Source organism: Chelon labrosus (assembly GCF_963514085.1).
Source record: "Chelon labrosus genome assembly, chromosome: 18".
Taxonomy (NCBI): Eukaryota; Metazoa; Chordata; class Actinopteri; order Mugiliformes; family Mugilidae; genus Chelon; species Chelon labrosus.
The window spans coordinates 25,790,209-25,801,453 of record NC_140351.1 but is presented as its reverse complement, the minus strand read 5'-3'; the positions used below and the strand labels follow the sequence as shown (position 1 = coordinate 25,801,453).

The 11,245-nt window shown below is 40.5% G+C and overlaps 1 protein-coding gene across 1 annotated transcript; it reads left to right on the top strand.

Annotated features, from left to right (window-relative positions):
- Window positions 1–909: 909 nt before the first annotated feature.
- eif2s3 (eukaryotic translation initiation factor 2, subunit 3 gamma) lies at window positions 910–10,913 on the top strand. Its single transcript, XM_084565954.1, has 12 exons — window positions 910–1,004; window positions 3,619–3,682; window positions 3,770–3,897; window positions 6,916–7,037; window positions 7,158–7,252; window positions 7,574–7,732; window positions 8,146–8,280; window positions 8,364–8,458; window positions 8,557–8,701; window positions 9,273–9,442; window positions 9,522–9,694; window positions 10,530–10,913. Exons 1-12 carry the CDS (start codon window positions 936–938, stop codon window positions 10,591–10,593), a joined length of 1,419 nt encoding a protein of 472 aa, XP_084422080.1. The 5' UTR covers window positions 910–935; the 3' UTR covers window positions 10,594–10,913.
- Window positions 10,914–11,245: the final 332 nt, after the last annotated feature.

The window sequence follows — 11,245 nt, the reverse complement described above, 5'->3', positions numbered from 1 at the left end:
ATTTAAAATGACTGCAAAGACCCAAAAAAAAAAGGACTCAAAATAAAAACAAGGACACTGAAAATGATCACAAATAGCACCAAAATGATGACAGAAACATACCAAAATGAGCATAAATGTAAGCAAAACTACAAAAAGAGATTCAAAACGTGTACAAAAATGTTCAGAGTAACAATAAAGGCCCTTTCAGTGCTCTTATGAAGGCGGTGCTAGTTTGTCGACAGCCCATGGTTGTAACTCAAATTTTATATTAGAGATTAAATAAACCCAGCATATCCTATTATAAAAGTAGCTCCAAGTATAGCCGACAAAGTCTACTTTTACTCCCTTTATTACGCTTTTTCAGTTCACAGTTTGTTTAAAACGGCCGCGTTCCAACCGTTCCAACAATAGCATTTAGTTAAGTTATTACTGTATAATAGCAGGTAACCATCTTTTCCAGGGTGTTAGATTTCATAAAACTACAACCCACATAGTAGGACTACAAAAAAAAACTCGGATGACGTTAATAAACAACGACGGGCCTTACACATGGATGAGATTGTTATTATTTTCTTAAGGATAAAACGTCAAACAAGATACGGTCCTAATTTACCAGTACGTTACCGATAAGATACGTAATTTACCTTGAACTAACATCAGCCGTATGTAGACATTCAATAAACGCTGTTTTACAGTAGAAATAAATTGCATCAGCCGTTGAGAAAGGACCCCGAATTTACTTGAATGAGTCACGCGAGTTATAAATGATATCTCTCATGTATCAAAAAAAAATTATTCATATAACACGTCTGGTTATAAGTAACTGTGTATATAACTGCATTGTTTTCTCATAATCTTGAAAGGAGTAAAACATATTTATCGGTTTTAGCCTAACGGAAACCGTTGATCAGGCATTCGCCGCAGCCGCCTCCTTCACTCTCTTTTCATGCAAGATGGCGGGTGACGAGTCTGGTACAACGCTTGGTCAGCCTCACCTGGCTAAACAAGACCTCAGTTCTCTGGTAGGTGTTGTTTTCACGCTTTTTACAGTTTTAAACTTTTATGTCGGTGGACGTCAGTCCGCTGTGTCTCTTAAACGGGTATAGAAAAGGGAGAAAAAGCGGTCACCGGTGCTGCACCGCCACAACCCGGCACATTACGACATGCTTGCGGGCCGGAGACCTAAGAGAGCCGCTGTAATTTTGCATTCAGGCTCTTAATTTATCAACTCTTTAAACGAAGAAAAAGGTTTTCATCTGTGTTTTTTTCGAGCGTGTATCCCCGACTGATCCGAACATTTGTATCATTTTGTAGCTTCTAAAATCTAAAAAAAAAATGCCTATTAGTTGTCATTTGTTTGCTCAGCCTACGTAAAATACTAAGTAGTTGTTATTGAATTATTGGTTGACCAAAGATTATACACTGCCTAGCCAAAAAAAAAAAAAAAAATGAAAAAAAGGTCACACACACTCTAATATTTCGTTGGACTGCCTTTAGCTTTGATTACAGCATGCATTCTCTGTGGCATTGTTTCGATAAGCTTCTGCAGTGTCACAAGATTTATTTCCATCCAGTGTTGCATTCATTTTTCACTAAGATCTTGTATTGATTCTGACCACAATGCAAAGCCTTCTCGGGCACAATCCAAAGATTCTCAATGGGGTTAAGGTCGGGACTCTGTGGTGGCCAAACCATGTGTGAAAATGATGTTGCATGCTCCCTGAACCACTCTTTCACAATCTGAGCCCAATGAATCCTGGCATTGTGATCTTGGAATATGATCCACTGATGGAATACCCTGGTCATTCAGTATATTCAGGTAGTCAGCTGACCTCATTCTTTGGGCACATAATGTTGCTGAACCTAGACCTGACCAACTGCAGCAACCCCAGATCATAGCACTGCCCCCACAGGCTTGTACAGTAGACACTAGGCATGATGGGTGCATCACTTCATCTGCCTCTCTTCTTACCCTGATGCCCCCACCATCTGGAACAGGGTAAATCTGGACTCATCAGACCACATGACCTTCTTCCATTGCTCCAGAGTCCACTCTTTATGCTCCCTAGCAAATTGAAGCCTTTTTTTCCAGTAAGTGTCACTGATTAGTGGTTTTCTAAAAGGGGAACTACTGTTTTGTTTTTTGTTTTTTTTACAACCTGGACCTTATTTCTGGCATAAAATACGATCTGTTATCATCATCTGGGGTCTGTAAATTGACCTACTAACTTCTGACCTGGATGATGTCATCTCTGAGCGCCATGCGCACCCGCGACTGTCAGCTTTTTTACCTGTAATACCTGTTGAAAGGAGGGTGCAGAGGCAGAGAGAGGAACAGCTGGCCAACGAACAACAAACCGCTGAACGACTGTGAATAGATAACAGGTAACTCCGGACTCAACGGGGAATAGCACTAGCGTATCATAACAAAATATTGGTGAAATTAAGGAGTTTCACGGCAGATAATGCGTTATTTAGAGGCAGCGTTTCGGTGCCCCGATCACTCCGACTATGGATATACGTGGCCCTCCACTGGAGCTAAATGTCTTCAGAAGGACTCCAAATAACACCAAAGTTATATAGGTGAGTAAACAATCGTATTTTATGCCGGAAATAAGGTCCAGGTTGTAAAAAAACAGTAGTTCCCCTTTAAGGCTACACAGCTGTTCAGTCCCAATCCCTTGAGTTCCTTTCGCATTGTACGTGTGGAAATGCTCTTACTTTCACTATTAAACATAGCCCTGAGTTCTACTGTTGTTTTTCTTCGATTTGATTTCACCAAACATGAAAGTGATCGCCGATCAAGATCAATCAGGATTTATTTCCGACCACATTTCTTCCTCGAAAACGATGATTCCCCACTATCCTTCCAGTTTTTAACAATGCGTTGGACAGTTCTTAACCCAATTGTAGTAGTTTCTACAATCTCCTTAGATGTTTTCTCTGCTTGATGCATGCCAATGATTTGACCCTTCTCAAACAGACTAACTAAAATAACTGTAAGAGCTTTTGATTTGACTGTGTTTTCATTGTGGAGGCTGTGGTTTGTAATGCTATTGGATTGCATTATGTTGTAGCAACACTATTATTCTGACATTTTAGGCAGTGGTCTAGGCTGAATAACAAAAACACCTAATGTTTATTCCAGTCAAGTTTAACAGCACCAAAAACTACATCCTCTAAAATGATCATACGGTTAAATCACCACTTCTGTTTCTATATCTACTTAACATTAGAATAGTACATTTCATTTTAAATGTTAGTAGTAAATAGCTGTTAAACTGTTGAGATGCAGCCCTGCGATAGACTGGCGACCTTTCCAGGGTGTACCCCGCCTCTAGCCCAATGACAGCTGGGATAGGCTCCAGCCTCCCTGCGACCCTTCACAGGACAAGCGGTTACAGAAGAAGAATAAATGAAATGCATGTTAGAGATGCCCCAGTGTAGTGAACCAACACTGGGGCATCTCATTTATGCGTTGGATTTTATGAGCTGTGCTGTGTGCGGATGCCAGTGTCGGTGTGCTGCTTTGTTCTCATTCGCCTCCAGGGTTTAACAGAGCAAGGTGGCACTGCTCTTCTCACTCCGTTGTTTTTCAGCATGTGTTCGGTCTAATATGAGTTGTTCTTTCTGCAGGATGTGTCGACTTTGACGCCTCTCTCTCCAGAGATCATCAGCAGACAGGCCACCATCAACATTGGTATGGATATCGGACAACAACTGATCAGATTTTGCTGTGAAAGTTAATGGACAGCCCTTTTTGACCGCTTGCCTTTGTTTCTCTTAGGCACCATCGGTCATGTGGCCCATGGAAAGTCCACAGTAGTGAAGGCTATTTCTGGTGTTCACACTGTCAGATTCAAGAATGAGCTGGAGAGGAACATCACCATCAAGCTTGGATATGCTAATGCAAAGGTGAGTGGGGATCCAGGCAGTTCTTGCATTCTTATATTGATTTAGGCCTCATTCAGACCTTGCATTAATATCTGTCCTGGGGAATCACAGGTGGCCAGTTTAAAGGACAGGTCTGAATAAACTGCGTGCACAATTATTAGGCAAGTTGCACTTTTGAGGATTAGTTTTATTATTTAACAACAACAGTGCACTTGATCAATCCAAAATGTTAATAAACCTCAAACCTGAATATTTGGGGAAGTGAAAGTGAAGTTTTGGCTTTTGTACGAGAATATCTGTGTGTGCACAATTATTAGGTAACTATTAGAAAAACAAAATAAGAAAAACGAAAATATTCCCATCTCACTTCTTTATTTTCAACTTTTAAAGTCAGAATAATAAACAACTCAAACTTTACAAATAAACATTTCTGACATTTCAAAAAATAAATCTATGACCAATATAGCCACCCTTCTTTTCAATAACACTCTCTTCCATCCATGGAGTCTGTCAGTTTCTTGATCACTTGACCATCAACTTTTTGTGCAGCAGCAACCATAGCCTCCCAGACACTGTTCAGAGAGGTGTAGTGTTTTCCTTCACTGTACATCTCACGTTTAAGAAGGGTCCACAAGTTCTCAATAGGGTTTAGGTCAGATGAAGAAGGGGGCCATGTCATTATTCTTTCATCTATAAGGCCTTTACTGCCTAGCCAGGCAGTGGAGTACTTTGATGCATTAGATGGAGCGTTGTCCTGCATAAAAATCATGGTCTTCCTGAAAGAGCCAGACTTTTTCCTTTGCCACTGTGTGAAGAAAGTGTCTTCTAGAAACTGGCATTAGGTTTGGGAGTTGAGTTTGAGTGCATCTTCAACCCAAAAAGGTCCAACAAGCTCTGAGTTCTGATCCAGCCACGGGACCATCCATCTGGTCCATCAAGAGTCAGTCTCATCTCATCAGTCCATAAAACAGGGCTATTCAATTAATTGGGAATCGGGCCTAGTTCATGAGACTGAGGCAAACTCAGGGGCCAGAGAATAGAAGTAATCATGGTAACAAATAAATAAGGGACACCTCTTTGGCAGGGCCAGCCGACCCAATTGCCTTCACCCTTCCCTGCGCGGTGTATTTTTATAGCCCTTTTTTGTGTGTGTGTGTGCAACGATTTTATAACTATTTGATTTGAACCTGAATTGAAGATGCATATGTTTGAGTGATATGAACACGTGCAAAACAACTATTTATTTATTTATTTTTTTAATTTTCTTTTTATTGAGTTTTTTTTCAGCGACACACAAATCAAAACACAAACATATAAATATATACACGGAACAGGTACATCAGACAGGGTCATCTACGGCAAAACACAATGGCAGGCTTTGTTCAAAACATCGGGCTAATAGAAGTCAGGCTGACGGATCGAGTCTAGGGGCTTTTAGGCACCCACAGTTCTCCATTTAAGTTCACAGTGACACAAAATACCTCCATGCAGTCCGCAAGATCACTGGGGAAAAAAAAGAAAAACATAACAAATAAAAATGAAATAAATGTATATTTATACAGAAAGAGAGAGAGGATCTCATGACCCAGGGCGAGATTTCAGTGTCCCAATGCAGAAATTAAAAATAAAAAATACAAATTTTCCCACACAGAATATACATTCGGTGGTAAGATCATCTCTCATATATGTAGTACCCTCAATTTCTTCCAATATTGGGTCACCTTTTTCAGTATTGTATCTCAGGGAAAATGTTAACCTTTACATGTTGTGAATTTCTTCAACTATTCCTATCCAGTCTGAAATTGTCAGATACTTCTTGATCAGCCATTTCCTGGTTATTGCATTTTTGCTACTTGCCAATAATACTTGTAAAAGGTATCTTTCTTGTTTATTTATTTCAAGAGGTATGTTTCCTAAATATATAACACTGAAACTGAGATCAGGCTGCAACTTGATTATTGACTCAATTGCTGCTATAACGTCTTCTCAATAAGATGATATTATGGGACATTCCCAGAATATGTGAAAGTAGCCAGCTGACGCATTACCACACCCTCTCCAACATCGTCCTTGAGCTATTGGTCTGTAAACTTTTGATTCTGGGAGTTATAAATAATCTTAGGATGTTTTTCCAGGTAAACTCCCTCCACAGATCTGAGCTAGAGGTAGTGGACAATGTCCTACAAATATTTAGCCAATCATCATCAGTTAACCGTATGTTAGCTTATTTTTCCCATCTTGATTTAATACACATTGTGGAGAGACCTCTGTCCTTCTGTAAAGCTGAATAAATCCTGGAGATCAGTTTTCCGCTCGAATTTCCTTTATAAGCATTGACAAATATCTCTCTCAGGTTCATTCCTTCTTCTGCAATAGTTCTGATGTTTTTATTAAAATAATCTCTCAATTGAAAATATCTGCATAGATCCTGTTTCTCCATATTGTGCTTTTCCCTGAGAAACTCAAAGGAATCTAAGACAGTATTAGTAGAAATTTTGCAATATGAGGTAATACCCAGGTTTGTCCAATGTGTAAACCTGCTGTCCAGTACGGCTGGTGTGAATTCTGTATCAAACGCTACCCAGCATAATAATCAACAATTTATTTTTAATACAAAAAAACTAAATTAACAGAAACCTGTCCTGCTTAACTTAAAATTGTATAAATTAATATAAAACAATAGAAAGCAGAACATTCCTCTTGTAATAGTAAACAGAAAGTGTGAGGAAAAATTGTTGCTTTGTTGTCTTGCCCTGTTATTCATTCATTCCATTGGCATTTTACACGGTAATACGGGACAAAGTATGTCCTGTTTCAGCTCAATACCAGACGTACTGTTGTTTCTAAATACAGGATGATTCCGTTTTTCAAGGGACTGTTGGCACCCAATATGTACATAAATCCACATATGGACAACTACTCACTTCTGTCCATTTTGAATATAAATCAAACACATCAGTCTAGGTCAACTACTCATACAGCCACTCGTAATGATGCAACGTCTTTGCTGTTTTATTGTTGTTTGTTCGTCCGTTGTAGGTCTATAAGCTGGAAGACCCCAGCTGTCCTAGGCCAGAGTGCTACAGGTCATGTGGCAGCAGCACTCCAGATGAGTTCCCCACAGACATCACTGGCACCAAGGGCAACTTCAAACTGGTCAGGTCAGACTGAAAAGAAAGAGGGCATTTTACAAACCCAGCAATTCAGTTACTGAGAAAAGCAATCAACAATTAATTGATAATCAAAGTCATTGTTGGGAATAACTTTTTCTTCTCTTCCAGACACGTGTCATTTGTGGACTGTCCCGGTCACGACATTTTGATGGCAACCATGTTAAACGGAGCTGCTGTCATGGATGCAGCCCTCCTGCTTATTGGTAAGGTTTTAATTGATTCATTTGCACCAGAGAGATTTATTGATTAATCACAGTTCATTTTAACTTGGTGTGTTTCTAAATTAATCCAGCTATTGTGGTTTCATTGTTTACTTTACACTCCTCACTTCTAAAGTAGACATTCAGAGAAACGAGGAAATGCATAAAACGACGTTTATCTTAAGCTGCAGTTTTCATTGCAGTACAAATTTACACACTGTGTTGGATGACTCTTCATTTTCTTACCTGTTGTGTCCTCTATATACTCTATCTCAACATTGGTGTCGAACGTCATCAAACTGTGTCGTTATCTCCATCCACCAGCGGGGAACGAGTCGTGTCCTCAGCCCCAAACGTCGGAGCATCTGGCAGCCATCGAGATCATGAAGCTAAAGCACATCCTCATCCTGCAGAACAAGATCGACCTTGTGAAGGAAAGCCAGGCCAAAGAGCAGTATGAGCAGATCCTGGCCTTTGTCCAGGGTGAGTTGACGCCACTCCACCTGCTGTTCTGTGAAAAGATGCCTTCAAAGACGGTGTTTATGTTAGAAATTTGTGTAACTCTTCATCTGAGCTCACTTGTCTGTGTTTGTGTGTAGCACAGGTCTGAGATTTTATGCCTAGTTTAAGGCCACAGTGTCTCCTCAAAAGGACAAAACACTAAGCCACTGAATCCTCCAGTATAACAATCATAATATGTCTTTTCATCCTAAAGTTTATTTTTTAATGTGTACATTGGTCTAATTCTCTGTCTCTCCTAAGATTTACAGATGAATATTTAACTAGAAACCCTGAATCCAATTTTGCCAGTTGTTTAGATTTTGTGTGCCAAAAGATGAGATTGACAAGATTTACTCTCGGCTCTTAACCCCGTGATTTGATTCTTTCTTCTGTAGGCACAGTGGCCGAGGGCGCTCCTATCATTCCCATCTCGGCCCAGCTCAAGTACAACATCGAGGTAGTTTGTGAGTACATCGTCAAAAAGATCCCTGTGCCGACCAGAGACTTCACCTCCGAGCCCAGACTCATCGGTAAACTTCAGGCTCACACGTTGCTTCTGACTATTTTGCTGTTCTCATAAACATTTGTTGTAAATCTTCTTCTCATCCTTCAGTCATTAGATCTTTTGATGTGAACAAGCCCGGCTGTGAAGTCGATGACCTGAAAGGAGGCGTGGCAGGAGGAAGTATCCTGAAGGGTGTGCTCAAGGTGAGTCTCGTTATGTTGGTGGTTTGGTTTTGTGTTATGGTCGTCTCCTATGTGAGTCACATTTTAAACCGTGCTCCTCTGCTCTGTGTGGATTCCAGGTGGGTCAGGAGATCGAGGTGCGACCAGGTATTGTGTCCAAAGACCAGGAAGGAAAGCTGATGTGTAAACCCATCTTCTCCAAGATTGTGTCTCTGTTTGCTGAGCACAATGACCTGCAGTACGCTGCCCCTGGAGGCCTTATTGGTGAGGAAAGATCCATGCTCTAACAGAATGAGCTCCAGCTGACAGACCATATTGGAAATTAGTGCTGGACAATGATTTAGAATGATTTTCTAAAATGAAAAATATTTTTTTCCTTTAACTTCCACCTTTGTTAGTTTACGCATTTGCTTAGCATAAACAACATGGCAGCAGAGAAGAATATGTTACCAGAAAGATGCAGCCTTGTCTAAGGCTGGGTTAAAGAAATCCATTTTCAGATCTAAACCGATTTTCATTTTGATCCAAAAGTGATTCACAGTCTGTCAAGGTTCTCGGTCATCCAGGTCATAGTACAGCTAAATACAAATAGGGAAAATATTGTAGGGTAACTACAAAACTCCGAAACTGATTTGATTGTGTACCTCAAACACACCACATTTTCAGGAAGTTGAAATAATCATTGGACAGCGACAACTCTGTATTACAGAAAAAGGAAGTGTTCACAAAGATGTACTTTCATTGTATGAGATAAAGATGCAATTCCGAATTTGAGATAAATCCATGGAAGGTATAAATACACTGGACATGTATGTAAAAACATTTGTGTGTGCAGGTGTGGGCACCAAGATTGACCCGACACTGTGCCGAGCGGATCGTATGGTCGGTCAGGTGCTGGGTGCCGTTGGAGCGCTGCCTGAGATCTTCACCGAGCTGGAGATCTCCTACTTCCTGCTCAGAAGGCTGCTGGGAGTCCGCACAGAGGGAGACAAGAAGGCTGCCAAGGTGAGCCAAGCATCAAGTGGTTGTATGATCTAGTTTTAGATGAACAGTGAGGTGACGTTTTCCTTTCATGGGTCCACAGGTCCAGAAACTGTCTAAGAACGAAGTGCTGATGGTGAACATTGGCTCGTTGTCGACAGGTGGCCGTGTCAGTGCTGTCAAGGCCGATCTGGCCAAGATTGTCCTTACAAATCCAGTATGCACAGAGGTCGGAGAGAAGATCGCTCTGAGTCGACGTGTGGAGAAACATTGGCGGTGAGAATCATGCTTGACATGTTTAATATTTGTTTTTGCCAGTCAAGCTAAATTTTGTTTCTACTTCCTGCTTCACTTTCCACATCCTCCTTCACTTTCAGCAATGGATTTCAGCTGAAATTTCGCTGAACACGAGTCATAAAAATGTCTGTATCTCCAAACCTCCTCAGTTAACCCTGACGATTCTTTATTGATCCAAAACAATCAATTCGTAAAATGGATGGAGAAGCAGCTGGAAATACTTAAGTGGAAACACGCTACTACCAAGCGGACCAATCACAGCTCTTGCGCTCTGCATCGCCGTGGCGCATAGTTACATTTCTGGGGAGGTGCATGTCAGTTATGGCGAAGGCTCTGCGTAGGTGTCTGCCATAGCCTCTGCGTCAACTTAACGCAAAAGCATAAACCGCCTATAAAACGAGACTAGTGGTCACATTTTATTCTGGCATCAGTTCAAAGTGTCTAACGGTGAATTCATACAACATACAGATAACGTTAGGAAACCATACTGTTAACCTCATACTGTCTTATGAAAAATAGCATCATATTGGCCCCTGTTGGTATGACAGTCTGGGGAAAAGTGTGTGGAACAGACCCACAAGTCTTTGCTTGTGAGCCTTTACAGAGGCTCATAAGCATGTAAGCAGCTCATTGTTGATTCAATTTCAATTATTTATTTGTGTATTATTTGTGTATTAACCTGTGTGTAACCTCTTTCATAAAAGGTCTGAACAGGACCAGATAGTGTTTATACATGGAAGAGAAGCAGGTCAACATCTGAAATTCACACATTGATTTGTAAATGGTGTCTCCTTCCTCTCTTTCTTCCTCTCAGTCTGATTGGCTGGGGACAGATCAGGAGGGGTGTGACCATCACACCCACTGTGGATGACGACTGAGAAGACCAAACCATGGACACCGCCCTCACAAGACAACCAATTCTTCTCTGCTCTTTTTGTTTTTATTAATTTCCCATGAGGAGGAAGGAAGGGAACAGAAAGGCACATGTTGCTGGTTTAAAGACACCTCCTCCCTCTGTTCTGCTCTTCTTCTTCTGCAACAAAGGTTGAGTTCCTCCTGCAGGAGGTGAAGTAGGACAGAGAAGCATAGGAGGTGCATTAGACCATCATAACAATCCTCCAACCCGGAATCCGTTCAATAGAGAAGGATCTTGTATTGACCACAGATTGCAGATCTAATAAAATTTGGAAGGACCACACTCATTTTTGAGATTTCATTTATGTCACTATTGAATCTAAAACAGCTAAGAAGTACAGAGAAATTGATTTAAAACCTTATAGTTTCAAACTAATTACAGATTAAAACTGAAAACAAATAGAAACTGTTTCTGTATTTGTTTTTTTTTGTTTTGTTTTTTAAAGAGCTAAAATGAAAAAACTAATGAAACTGGCCTGGACAAAAATGATGGTACCACTAGTAAACATTTGAAATAATTTGACCATATGGACATGTTAAACTAAGGTGTGTCCTGCAATTAGCATCACAGATGTCTTCAAACTCAGTCTGCCTATTTAAAGGGTGAAAAGTAGT

Excerpts from the sequence above, each read along its gene's own strand:
- eif2s3 (XM_084565954.1), top strand. The coding sequence starts at position 936 with ATGGCGGGTGACGAGTCTGGTACAACGCTTGGTCAGCCTCACCTGGCT. Across the intron at positions 7,253-7,573 it reads TGCAGCCCTCCTGCTTATTG|CGGGGAACGAGTCGTGTCCT; the intron begins GTAAGGTTTTAA and ends TCCATCCACCAG. Across the intron at positions 8,281-8,363 it reads CTCCGAGCCCAGACTCATCG|TCATTAGATCTTTTGATGTG; the intron begins GTAAACTTCAGG and ends CTCATCCTTCAG.